The sequence below is a fragment of the Rutilus rutilus genome (genome assembly GCF_951802725.1).
Source record: "Rutilus rutilus genome assembly, chromosome: 9".
NCBI classification, from domain to species: domain Eukaryota; kingdom Metazoa; phylum Chordata; class Actinopteri; order Cypriniformes; family Leuciscidae; genus Rutilus; species Rutilus rutilus.
In genome coordinates this window covers 25,629,212-25,643,855 of record NC_140223.1, presented here as the reverse complement: position 1 = coordinate 25,643,855, position 14,644 = coordinate 25,629,212, and the positions used below count along the sequence as shown (strand labels likewise).

The following is a 14,644-nucleotide window of genomic DNA, read 5'->3' as shown; positions in this document are numbered from 1 at the left end:
CCAAAACTGGAAATCGAGGGTAACACGGATATGACGTCATTGACAGGCAACACAATGACACGGGCCATTGAACTGGTTAAAATGGCTGATTTCTCTGGATTTAAACATTATTGGAAACATTTGGGATAATGCAAACTGTACACAAGTCAACAAAATATATTGTTCTAGTGTTTTTTGGATATTTTAATTGTGTCTTTAAACCTTTTTGTGTTATACTGAATTACAGTATTTTTAACCACTGGACGTTCCCCAAGGGCTTGCAGGCTTATGCTACCAGTCTCAGGAAAGGTGCCAGACTCTGGGGTCTGTTTGATCCTCCTGCACGTCTTACTGTGAAATTGCTATTTTGCACTGTGTTATTATATAATACAATGTCTTGTGTAAGTTGCACACCAGTGCCTCGGGGAATCCTACTGTTTACATCCACACTGTGCCCACTTCAGTAATACAGAGCTAACTTCTTTTTGTCTTTCTGTTGTTGTTTTTCTCCATGATGAACAGACTTGTTGGTGGACATGCTTGGAGTTCTGGCCAGCTACAGTATCACCGTCAAAGAACTCAAATTGCTCTTCAGCATGCTGAGAGGAGAAGGAGGATTGTGGGTAAGCCACTGAAAATGAGTGAAATCTCGTGTAGGGCTCTGGGGCTCCAAGGGGTCGTTAGCTTCACCGCTTTTGGAGATCGTTTTGGAGCCTTTTTAGACCTCTGGAGCAATCAACCGCAGAGCAGATCAGGCCTGCCCAGGTATCGATTCTCCGTTCTCTCGAGTGAGGGATATTGACAGAACATCAACTGCTGGCGGACACCACAGTGAGGATGTTGTCACAATAGCTTTACGTTTTTGGATCGAGTGAAGTACCCCTTCTGGAGAAAAAAATTGAGAATTGTGTGAAGACTTGCGCTTTAATAAGACAATTAGTCACGAGGCACGGAAATAAAATGTTTTGATCAGCAGTTTTTTCATTAGCTTGCCAAAACAGGTGCGAATATGACAGATTGGATCGAAGTTCTTAAATCAAAACCGATTTAGTGAGGCAAAACATTACATTTAAAATTGAGCGTTTTAGAAGTTCTTGCTGAGAAGGTCCTGTGGGAGTTTAGTTATTGTGATTTGCTTTTTTCCTTAAGTCGCTTATCTTACCTCTCACGTACTTCTGTCTTCCACAGCCGAGACATGCAGTCAAACTGCTCTCAGTTCTCACTCAAATGGCACAGAGACACGGACCCGACACTTTCTTCAACTTCCCTGGCCGAAGTGCAGCTGTGAGTGACTCCACCTTTTTTCCCATAATGCACATTTGCATTTTCTTTTAATGCACATTTCATTTGTCGTAAAATTCAATTTAAATTTAAATTAATGTTGTTTTTAAACTGTTATTTTCATGATATGGATGATAACTGACAAAATAATATTAAAATTCAATTGAAGTAAATCATTTTAAATGCTAAACAAAGCAATATTTTTTATAATGCACACTATTGTTTAAAATTTTACTGTCAGAAAGATTTTTTTAATGTTTTTGAAAGTCTCTTATGTTCACAAAGGCTGCATTTGTTTATTTAAATATACAGTAAATACAGCAATATTGTGAAATTATTACAATTTATTCCTGTGATGGCAAAGCTGAATCAGTGTCACATGATCCTTCAGAAATCATTCTAATATGCTGATTTGCTGCTCAAGAATCATTTCCTTTATTATTATCAATATTGAAAGCAGATGTGCTGCATAATATTTTTGTGGAAACTGATAAATTTTTTTTTCAGGATTCTTTGATACATAGATATGGTTTGAAAGGTTTTCATTTATTTGAAATACAAAAGAATAAGCTATTAGAATATATAAGAATATATATTTGTTTGGGTGGCTATATATTGGGAACATTAAAGGGGTCATATAATGGTACATGCACTTTTACAAGTTGATTGTACTGAAATGTGTGTTGGCAGTGCCTGTACACAACCATCATAAAAATGATAAAAATCCATCCAGTGTTTTTTTTTTTAAATCTTCTTATATGTTTTCCCCCATCTCAAATCAAGCCGTTCGACCATGTGACGTCACACGGTCGGACACCCCTCCCACGATTGTTAATTGACAGCAGCGTTTCAACACAGACCCGCCCTGAGCGAGCTGTCATCATAGTCCGCATTGTTGATACGCTGGAGCAGAATGGCGTCTAAGCGATTGTGGTGTTCTGTTCTTGGGTGTAATAAGGAACACAGCAGTCATTTTGATGTTCCTAAATCCAAACCGCTGAAGACACAGTGGCTGAGTTTGTTTTCGAAGGGGATATTCCCCACGATCAACGTAAATGCTTTCATGTTTGCGCGAATCATTTCACACACCAGACTGCTTTACAAACAAGGGTTAGTAACGTTATAAAGCTGGTTTTGCTAAGAAGCTGCTCCTGAAAAAAGGATCGGTACCAACTATTTGTGTTCCTGCTGCACCTCCAGAAGAAGAAGTGAGTGTAACGTTATATTAACCTTTATATTAATTAGGGCTGTCAAAAGATTAATCGCGATTAATCGCATCCAAAATAAAATTTTGTGTTTACATAATATATGTGTGTGTACTGTGTATAATTATTTTGTATATATCAATACACACACATGCTCGTATATATATTTAAGAAAAATGTAAAGTTCCCTTGGCCTTTGGAATTAAAATAGCTCCACATCATCACATAGCCTTCACCATACCTAGAGATTGGCATGGTTTTATTTCAGTTAGCCTAATAGCTAGTTTGATTTGCATTGAGAGATGATCTTATGGAAAGTACCCCATGCCAATCTCTAGGTATGGTGAAGGCTATGTGATGATGTGGGGCTATTTTAATTCCAAAGGCCAAGGGAACTTTATCAGGATGCATAGTATCCTAATAAAAAAAAAAAAAAAAAAACTTAAAAATAAAAATCTGCCTGCCTCTATGGGAATTTAACATAGGGATGTACACACTTATGCACCATGTATTTTAAGGAAGAACATTTATTTATTTATGATACATTATTCATTCACAAAGAAAATTGGTGTCCTTAAAGGTTGGATTTTTCCTAATTTTTTAAATTAAGGCATTAAGTTCAATTTCCAAAATATGATTTTTTTATTCCTCTTTTTAGTCAACTTTAGCATGGGTGTATTCACTTATGCATAGCACTGTATATAAAAAATATATTTATATATAATATAAATTATATATAAATATATACAGTATATGTATGCAAATATTTCTTAAATATACACATGCATGTGTGTGTATTGATATATACAAAATAATTATACACAGTACACACACATATATTATATAAACACAAACTTTTATTTTGGATGCGATTAATCGCGATTAATCTTTTGACAGCCCTAATATTTATATTTATATTAATCTTTGCAAATCGCTTGCACGCTTCATGATGAATGCGGCTAAGGTTTACACAGGGTACATTACGGCATGTTTTCTATGTACGACGTTCTCAATATAATTCATAATCCCACGTTTATAATGAACAATGCGTTATGGTTATTGTGTTATTACAAACTGTGTACGCAGGTGTTAAAGTTAACGTGGTAATACTACACTAAGCTTACTTTTGTAGATGGTTTATAACGGTGTCTGTTACTGATTAAGTAATGTAAAAAAAAACAGTTATAACTGCATGAAGATGAATGGTAACACAAAAATCCTTCAACTACTGTTAGAAACATTCCTGCCGTGACCTCATGTCAGTGCTTCAGCCCTGACAGTACTGTTGTACCTAACACTGCATAGATAACGTTACGCATTACTGACAAGCCAACATTTACAGAAAAAAAAAGTTTTCATGACCATTAGCTGTAACATCAATCTGTCAATGAACTAACGTATACATCAGTAAACACATAGCGTTCGTATCTCACTACTCTACCCTGCCCCTTAATTGTCGAACTTCTTCGGGGCCGCCATCTTGTTCCTGGTCCGACTCCGGTTCAAATTGATACGGTTGCACAGTGTCCTCAGAGACTCCCGCTGCCATTCTTCAAAATATACCCTCAACTGTTGTCAAGGCAACACTCCACGTGTGGTGTTGTGTCAAAACGCCCCACAGAACAGAGGGGCGGGGTGAGCAAAGCTCATTATCATTTAAAGACACATGCACTTAAACGGCGTGCTGAAAACAGAGCTGTTTTTGACCAGGTAAAATGAGTGTTTTCAATACTAATGAAATTTTTTTAATTAAAGTATATTACAAACTTTTAATTTAGACCCTAAAGAATCATATTAGCTTGTAGAAAAATGGCATTATGTGACCCCTTTAAGTACTTTTATAACTGTTAGATTTCTAGAAGAATTAATGAATGCAAACAAAATTGTCTAGCATACATTACATATACAGAGTCCAAGGCATTGTTTTGTAAATTTCTGTTTTCTGCCAGGCAATTGCGTTACCTCCAATTGCCAAATGGCCTTATCAGAACGGCTTCACCCTCAACACCTGGTTTCGCATGGATCCTTTGAACAACATCAACGTGGACAAAGACAAACCCTACCTTTACTGGTGACTACATTCACACAGCCTACGCTTTAATGCAGTTATATTTAACTTTGTCAACTCTTAGATAAAACTTGCTTAGCAGAAAAGAAAATGACCTTCAGGGCCTGCGTCTGTAAGTACATTAAACTGAATGGCTTTATTTTAGTGTTTAACAGAGAGAGAGAGAGAGAGAGAGAGAGAGAGAGAATTCTGGCTGCTTTGCCACTTATATAATGAGCTTTGTTTGAAGATTTTGTTTTCTGATGATGTGGTGGATTATGCAGGCATAAAAGGGAATTAGGTCAGATTCTGCTGATTAAACCAATAGGTGTTTGAACCCGGGGCAGAATGTTCTGGAATCGCTGGAAAATCTCTGCTAAGGGACACCGGGGTGGAAATAGACATTCATTTGGGCTTTTAATGTCAGCCAGGCAAAAAGAGCATCGTGTGTAGAGACTTGTGGGTAATTAGAGCTCAGATCAATAGCACAGACGCGTGTTTATTGGCCAGGGTTCCAGGAGCGAGGGAAAATGGTCCTCAAGGGAGAAGGAGTGCATTTGGAGAGAGAGAAAGAAGGATAACATCCATTTTTGAACAGCTTTGGCCTTTTTTTAAGTCATTTCCCTCTGATTTTAGTTTACCAACATATTGCCCATCTAACAAATAATTTTAAAGAAAACATTTTTCACATTCTTGAGTTCAGAATATACAAATTCCTCCATGCATTATGTAGATCAAGGAACTGAGAAACTGCCCCGGGGTTTGTGCGGAGGTTACAAAACAGTGTTGTTGAAGTCTGCCACGCTAATAATGCTAGCTACTGCTCCTAAACGCCGGGTTTGAGAGTGAGCGCTGTGTCCCACTGTTGCTGTTGTGCTGCCAAATCTGTAGCCTGGAGCTGCCAAGCGCAGGACCGCTTACACAAACTCAAGAGTTCAATTTGTGCGTGACACAGATTCGGAATAAAAGGAGATGTTCGCAAAGAAACAGAGTATTGATTCACGCTGAGAATCACACTTATTCGCTGCTCTTGAAGACACTAAAACGATCTCTTGTGCTGTTAGTTTTCTTGTATGTGAGTGTTTATAGTCCTATTGTAGGGAACAGAGAACACAAAACTGTCTTTGACATTTTGAAATGCAGACAGATATTTTTACTCTCTCTGTTTTGGAACAGGAAACTAGCTAATGCATATCAGGAAACCTACGCACCCCGTTAAAAAAACATTGTAGAGCAGCCTTAGCTGGTGTTCTGGTTCCAAGTCTGGTCAAACTGATTTGTCGGCTGGCTTTAGAGGGGTTTTAGACATTTTAAAGGATTAGTTCACTTCAGAATTAAAGTTTCCTGATAATTTACTCATGCACGTCATCCAAGATTTTCATGTCTTTCGTTCTTCAGACGAAAAGAAATCAAGGTTTTTGAGGAAAACATTCTTGGATTTTTCTCCATATAGTGGTCCAAATTGCAGTTTCAATGCAGCTTCAAAGGGGAGTAGGAATAAGGGAATAAGGGTCTTATCTAGCGAAACGATCTGTCATTTTCTAAAAGAATAAACATTTATATACTTTTTAACCACAAATGCTCGTCTTGCATTAGCTCTGCGATCACGTTGGAAAGGTAGGCGGAAGTACCGACCTAGTGTTTACAAAGCAAAAGTGCAAAGACATCAAACGGCCTTTACAAAAAAAACAACAATTACAAAATTAACAAAAGGTAAACCAACGATGTCGGACGATTTTGAAGTTGGAGGAAAAAATGAGGTGGAGTTTTATATATATATATTAAAATAAAAAATGTAAAAAAAAATTATATATATATATATATATATATATATATATATATATATATATATATATATATATATATTATATATATATTTATTTATTTATTTATTTATTTATTTTTTTTTTTTTTTTTTTACCGATCGTTTCGCTAGATAAGACCCTTATTCCTCGGCAGGGATAATGTAGAGCCCTTTTAAGCTGCATTGAAACTGCAATTTGGACCTTCAAACCGCTGATAACCGTTGAAGTCCACTATGTGGAGAAAAATCCTGGAATGTTTTCCTCAAAAACCTTCATTTCTTTTCGACAGAAGGAAGAAAGACATGAAAATCTTGGATGACGTGGGGGTGAGTAAATTATCTGAAGTGAACTAATCCTTTAAGCTGGTAGACCAGCAAAACCATCTTTTTGGTTTTGAAAGAAAGTTTAAGATGTGATTTTTTTTCCTATCCCGTTAAACAAGAACATCTTAAAATAGCATAAGATGGTTGTAGCTGGTCTAGGATAGACTGAGCTGGTTTAAAATAATCTCCCATCCTAGTGTTATGCTGGTTTAGCTTGTCAGAAAGCCGCTTTCCCAGTCTGACCATCTGAAAGGTGCCCAAAATTCCTATATAAACCCAGGCTGAAACACCAATTAAAACCAGCATATCAAATGTTAGCTAGTTTAAAGTTTTTTTTTTTTTTTTTTTTTTCTTAAGCAGGGTTGCCAATGACTACTATCAAAATATATTTTGCAAATACATCACCTTAAAGTGTTATATAATACTGTATATTATGTGTGTATTTATTGATTTTTCAATTTCAGTTTCCGCACAAGCAAAGGCATCGGCTACTCGGCACATTTTGTGGGTAACTGCTTGATTGTGACGTCACTGAAGTCGAAAGGAAAGGGCTTCCAGCACTGCGTGAAATATGACTTTCAGCCCCGCAAGGTAGACTTTCATTTCCAGCTTTGATTTTCTCTCTCTCCTACTAGCATCTGTAGTAATCTAGTGATTGTGTCGTGAAGGAGTAACAATTGAGTGGATGCACTTGTGAATTTTCTTGCTGTGATGCTCAGTGAAAACCACGAAGCTGTGCCGGAGGATGAATGATCCAGTTAACTGGGCTAAATATGCTGTCTACAAACTAGTGAACCCCAGGATGTGAGATAACTATAGAGAAGGCCATTTTCTCTATTTGTTTGTTTTCTTGAATCGAAGGGAAATCTCTTGGAAATCACTGCACAGCTGCTGCAGTTTTGAAACATCTGTCTAATAAATGATTGCCTTGTTTCTACTCAATATTTAATGCTCTTAGCTGGTGTAATCTGTATAAATGTAAATATTTCCAACTTGCTCTTTTGAGCCTTAGGGGAATGAGCTTGCCAAGGTCTTGAAGTTCTTTCCTAAAATCAAATCTTACAATTCAATCTTAAAGACGTGGGAACAAGTTTGCATATTGCTCAAGATTATGCTTTATTAAAAAAAAAAAAAAAAAAAAAAAAAAGGATTTTTTTTTTTAAATGAATTTTTTTTTTTTTTTTACGTCTACATAGTTTCATTTAAATAGCACATTTAAATTGATCTGTTTACAGAACAAGTTCAGACCCATTAATGTTTTCATTTCCAGCCACTTCTATGTGTTTAATGTAATAATATGTTGATGTACAGATAAGCCAATGTGATTCAGACCTCTTGTGGTCCAATAGTGATAAAACAACAATTTATCATTTGATCACAGTTTACATTTCAGGAAGAGAAATACATTTTTGTAGCTTGGATTATCCTTTGTTATGCACATATAAATGAACTGTTTAATTATTCTGATCTCCAGTGGTTTAGACTCATAGGGTTTTTATTTCTTTTTCTTTTCTTCTTCCTAACAATGGAATTTTTGATTTAGTGACTTAATATAAGTCTGTGTAGAAACTCTCTTAGTACATTTTTATGTGGTCTTGCTTTGAGGATAAAAAAAAAATGCAGATAATTTGCAATGACAGAATGGCAATAGAACCTCATTGCAGTTCATGCATATGATTATGTATATTTCAAAATGTAGCTAAATGGAAATGTTAGGTATGTTGTTTTAAAAATGAGCTAGCATGAAAGAGAAGCCGATGATTAAAAACAGCTCTGTTGGATGTTACGATCAATGAACAGAACACACAGAACATGCTTCTTGTCCTGAATGGTGTGTGTTTGAAACACTGCACCATATTGTGATTCTTTCGTGTGGTGGCACATTGACAGAAATGAAATCTGTAATGACCCATGTCTCCTGCTAAGTAAACCTTCCTTTACTCCCTCACTACTCTGATTTCTTCTCTGCCTCTTTCTGCTTCCTCTCCTCTCTTCTCTTCTCCTCTCACTCAAGATCTGATGTATTATTTATATCTAAATGCAAATTTCTACTGCATTAGACCTTCTGCCTGCTGCCCATGAAAATGGTTTTGGGTTGAATTTTGTGCTTCCAGAGCCAGAAAAGAAAAATACAGCTAAAAAGAAAAAGAAAAAGATTCTGAAAAGATTCTGTCCATCTGTATGCTCCGATGCTTCTGCAATATGCAGAATTAATTGTACTCTCCACGACCCTCTCAGAACAGACCCGCAACTGATTTTTAGATTGTGACCTACCAGTTGAGAGCTATTGATTTGCATTATTTAAACCTTCCTCATGCACTGCACTGTTTTTTCTTTCTCTAGTGGTACATGATCAGCATTGTTCACATCTACAACCGCTGGAGGAACAGTGAGATTCGCTGCTACGTCAATGGTCAGCTCGTCTCCTACGGTGACATGGCTTGGCACGTCAACACTAACGACGTAAGACCGCTTTGCCATCGCTCTCTCTGTCTGTAGCTGCCAGATGTTCTCAGAGTAATATCAGCACCACTGTGTGCACAGTGTGAAATGAAGTGATAAAAGATGCATTGACTTAGCACAGTTTCAGAATAAATAAATGACATTTATTGCTGCCAGCACGTCAAGCCTATCATGTAGTTTAGCCGATACAGTGATATATTTGAGCTGCAAAACATATTTTCTTAAAGGTGCCATGTGTAAAAAAAAATCAATTCATACTCCACATTCCATACCAGATGGGGGCAGTATACCTCCAGAAAGTGTGTCTACTCTATGAATATGACATCTTCAAGCTACTCCCCTTCACCTTTACCAGTGAATATATTCGTTTTGTTCATATTACATTTTTATCGTTAGTTTGAATTACATTAATTTGACAGACAGCATTCGCTGATGTTGACCAACGTAACCAGAGCTGCCAACTATCACGCATTCACCGTGAGACACACGCAATTGACACTTTTCACACGCTCTCACGACACACATCAATTTTCTCGCGCACAGAAAAATCCCGAAGCAAAGAGGACATGGAGACCGACAGACTAGACAGAGCAGGTTAGTTATGATATAAAAAAAATTTCAGCTCTCAGATTCTGTCAATTTTATTACGCAATTCAAACAATAAATACCGTTTTGGCGCTTGTAAATGTTACGTGACAGATCCCTAGCGCACGTGAACCGATCATCTCTAGTAGCTAATAGTAAAAAACACGAACACTATGGCAAGCCGTTTTAGCTTTAATTGTACCCAGCGTTACTCGTCGTAATTGCATTTTTACTAGTAAGAATTCAATTAGAGAGCTCTACAATTCAATTCTTACTAGTTGCAATTACAATTAGAGAGCTCTCTAATTCAATTATTACTAGTAAGAATTACAATTATAGAGCTCTCTAATTCAATTATTACTAGTAAGAATTACAATTACAGAGCTCTCTAATCCAATTCTTACTAGTAACAATTCCAATTAGAGAGCTCTACAAATGAATTTTTACTAGTCGTATGTCTCCATTGACTTCCATTCATTTTTAATTACGGAGCTCTACAATTGAATTGTTACTAGTAAAAATTACAATTAGAGAGCTCTACAATTGAATTGTTACTAGTAAGAATATGAATTAAAGATATGTATAATTGCAGAGCTCTGTAATTGAATTAAAGAGCTCTGCAATTACATTCTTACTAGTAACAACTGAATTAGAGAGCTCTCTAATTGGAATTGTTACTAGTAATAATTGGATTAGAGAGCTCTCTATTTAAATTGTTACTAGTAAGAATTGAATTAAAGAGCTCTGCAATTGCATTCTTACTAGTAACAATTCAATTGTAGAGCTCTCTAATTGTAATTCTTACTCGTACGAATTCAATTGTAGAGCTCCGTAATTAAAAATGAATGGAAGTCAATGGAGACATACAACTTGTAAAAATTCATTTGTAGAGCTCTCTAATTGGAATTGTTACTAGTAAGAACTGAATTAGAGAGCTCTGTAATTGTAATTCTTACTAGTAATAATTTAAATAGAGAGCTCTCTAATTGTAATTGCTACTAGTAAGAATTGAATTGTAGAGCTCTCTAATTGAATTCTTACTAGTAAAAATGCAATTACGACGAGTAACGCTGGGTACAATTAAAGCTAAAACGGCTTGCCATAGAACACTGTTGAAAGATACAGTAGGCTACAACTTACCGAAATGTATTCCTCATACATAATATCTACCAATCAGTGTTTTTTATCAGCGTGAAGAGGTCAATAACATAGCTGGAGAACAATTATGTCAGATTTACTTCAGGAAAGCCATTTAATAAACATAATATAGGTTGTTATAATAAACAGAAATGTTGCAAGTTCGGAGTCGAACCTCATTTCTTTCATGGCCATTAGTTGTCTCCAGCGATGGAAAGCAGTGCCAATGTTTACTCTGGTTCTGTTCCTTTTTTTTATCAGATTTTATTTGCGATTCCGAGCGCGTTTTATACCTGCAGCGGGTGGGTGTGGTGGTAAGGGTCTCTTGCCAAGGGCTTCAGCCATTCTTCCGCTCTCTTCCCTGAACTGAAATGTAGTAGTGGGCTGTATTTTCCACACGATTGACATCAGGTTCAAGTACGTCCACAAGCCGTGCGAGTTATTCGTGTATTGCAGTTGGGCTGGTGGTGGTTATGTTGCTCGCATACCGCCTCCCATGGCCGAAACTGGTATTACAACACCTGTCGGGCCGTGGCTAGTAATGCTATTGCTAATTCAGGTTGATATCTCTGCAGCACTATAACTTGTCATTTTTTTAATGACATCATCGCCCTTATTTCTTCTCATTCTTTTGATGCGTGTAGCTCATTTTTTGGATATTTTTACCTCAATTTTTACACATGGCACCTTTAATCAGTATTTTACTGTATGTCTTTTTGATGCTGATTAATGTTTTTTTTTTGCAATATGATGAAAATGGGACACTTTAATGTAGAAAAGATAAAGGTTGTCTCATTTATAAATACAGACTATTAAGGGTGTAACAATACCCTCGATTCGATACATATCACGATATTGAACTCACGATATGATATTATTGCGATACTCCAAGACATATGGTAAAAGGTTAACAAAACATGCACTGTTGATTAAAATGCTAAATTTGGTATTACACTGTGGGTGTAAATGAATAGGCTTGGTGATGATAACCCAATGCACAGAAAAATATTCATGATTTTGAAGCTGAAAATACAGATTTAATTTAGACGAATAAATGCTCGCACTCACTGACTAGATATATTTAAAATAATGTAGGCCACTTTTTATTGGTAACATAAGACATTTGGCATTATCAGGACCCACAGATATTCCCCCTTTGCATTATTATACATTATATTCAACATTAAATATAGTAGTTTAATGTAGTACTGACACTAAAACTCAAACAGTATTTTTATTTTGGATGAACTATAAACAATACATATTGTCACTATCCACGGTACATATTGCTGCATTTTGTATGCGATATATTGTGATACGATATATTGTTACACCCCTAATATACTGTGTATATATATATATATTATTTGCCAGCTCAAGCTTTACAGTATATAAGACATTATCTTGGAGATTCAGTGATTACATTAAAATTCACAGACCTTTGCCTCTGTTTTTCTGTCCCTCACTGAAAGCAATGTCAGATAATTAAAAGGTTGGACCAGCAGTGCTTAACCTCAGGTCTCCCGGGTGCTGATTTTGATTAAACTAATAGGCAGGTTTCAGCACAGAATAACATCTCTGTAATGCTACATCTCAATTACATTGTGAACCATTAGTCGCTTGCTATGAAGTTTGCATACTGACATCCCACTATATTTCCACTCCAGCTCTCCATTTTTTTCCCTACTATCCACTTTTGAGAGATTGCTACTAAGAACTCCAAGCTGTTTTCTTGTGCTTATCACAGAGCTATGACAAATGTTTCCTCGGCTCATCTGAGACGGCAGACGCCAACCGAGTGTTCTGCGGACAGCTCGGAGCCATCTATGTGTTCAGTGAAGCGCTAAACCCTGCTCAGATATTTGCCATCCATCAACTAGGCCCAGGCTACAAGGTATGTATCAGATTTGCCAAAGTGCGTTACATCCCAACGCTTCACAGCCACCATTGATCTCCAAGAGATGTTATTCCTCTGTCTGTGACATTTGGTCATTGATTGATGTGCGTTCAAACATGATTTCACCACCCTGAGGAAACAACCGCAGTTTTGAGGTCTAAATCTCAGCTGATTTCAAGCTGGTCATTATTGTCCAGCTACCATGTTACAAAAACACTCAAGCTGGAAAAACGGATGTGAGAAATGCTGCATTTACATATTTACTTATCACCAAACGTTTGTTTGACGAACCTTATTCTTTTTGTCGTCATGCATTATTGCTTTTACACTGACGACAGCAACGTTTCTAGGTTTTGCTTCTTAATGAAGTCTTCCGTTGATGAAGTCTGCCTCCGGATAGTTTTTAGTCTTTCTTTCCCTTTCATGTCTCTGACCTTTTGTCGCTAATTCTCAAGGTGCTTTTGAAGCGATTTAGCATTTAATTGCATCCATGGGGTAAACAGAGCAGGTTACTGTGGATTTCTTTTTTCAAGGCTGTATCCTTATTAAATATGAAGCTCTGTCCTGTTAGTAATTGGGACTCGCAGCAGTTTTTCAGTCTCATTGTGCAAAGTCTAATTTTCTCTGAAGCGCCAGGCTTTGATTAGCGACTCATTATCTAAAACAATAAACCACATGCATGGGACGGATAGCATATGCATTCCAAAAATGACATTACAGAAGCCATTGTTTATGAATGATGAGCTTTTCCTAATTTAATTCCAAATTCTGACACCATCTCAGTTGTCTTTGCTCCATTACAGCAGTGTTTTACTCATGAGCTGTGCTATCTAAAAGGGCAAATAACTGCTAAAACCCATCTTAACAATGTATTTATTTATTTTTACCTTGCTTTTGTGCTTTTAAATTACCTGTTAGACATTTGCACTGGTTTTTCTCTAATCAGTGTGGGCTGGATCATTTCCCTTATTAATTGAGCTTCTAGACCTCTGATTCCCACTGCCCCTCACGTCGTCATGACGGACAGGTTGGCAGAAATAATGAGCAGTCTGCTTCAGGGAGAAAGCAATTACCCACCCAAGATAAACCTGTGAATGGAGTCTCTTGAAATCTCAAAAGGGGTTGTATATTTCAATGGAGAGTCAGCTATCAGACTACCTGTCAGCTCTGTGGCTGATCAGTTGAATTTACCTGGTTTAGGAATAGGGCAAAGGCCTTCAGAGTTTATGGCAAGGCTAGACCGCAGGGCCTGGCCCTCATTTGATGAAAGCATGATAAAATGGGTTTTTAACTGTGATGGATCTACCGCAAGCAAAAAAAAAACGGTGTTTGTCGACAGAACGACAGAATGAGGGTACCAAGAAAAATTCAAATAAATGCGCCATTCATTGCTTGTCGGAAAATAAGGGAAAGTCTTCCCCTCTCCCCAATTTTTTTTTATTTTTAATTTTTTTTTTAATGTAGCAAAACAAACAATGAATGTGGAATGAGTGAATGTTTTTTTTTTTTGTAGGGATGTCCCGATACCACTTTTTGCAGAACGAGTCCGATACCGATACTGTAATTTTTGGTACTCGCCGATACCGATACCATAACCGATACCTGAATTTTCACTGCATTTGTAATTTTTAAATGTAGTAGTAGATAAACCAAAAGATTATAAATCATATTAGTTGGCTTAATTTGTTCATCAAATATATATATTTCTTTCAGTTATTTTCATGCTTAATTAAGCCTGCTAAAATGTATATGAGCTTCTGTAAGCCTACTGTCACTGTTCATTCTATTGCTCTATCATATTTTATCTTTCATTTAATAGCACAGCACATATTTAGAGCTGCTTCAGGATCGGGTCAGCGGTTCAAATGTTTGTCAAAACCAGTGAAATATCAATTATTTAATCCAATTTTGATACTACAACA

The 14,644-nt window shown here is 36.6% G+C and overlaps 1 protein-coding gene across 2 annotated transcripts in view; it reads left to right on the top strand.

The window, feature by feature from the left end:
- The window catches only part of nbeab (neurobeachin b), a 284,815-nt gene that overhangs the window by 70,738 nt on the left and 199,433 nt on the right, over positions 1 to 14,644 (top strand). For both annotated transcript variants that reach the window (XM_084419403.1, XM_084419404.1), the window contains 6 exons: positions 502 to 602; positions 1,168 to 1,263; positions 4,415 to 4,536; positions 7,105 to 7,231; positions 8,984 to 9,103; positions 12,573 to 12,719. In XM_084419403.1, the coding sequence (XP_084275529.1) occupies positions 502 to 602; positions 1,168 to 1,263; positions 4,415 to 4,536; positions 7,105 to 7,231; positions 8,984 to 9,103; positions 12,573 to 12,719 (713 nt within the window). The remainder of the gene's footprint in view (positions 1 to 501; positions 603 to 1,167; positions 1,264 to 4,414; positions 4,537 to 7,104; positions 7,232 to 8,983; positions 9,104 to 12,572; positions 12,720 to 14,644) is intronic.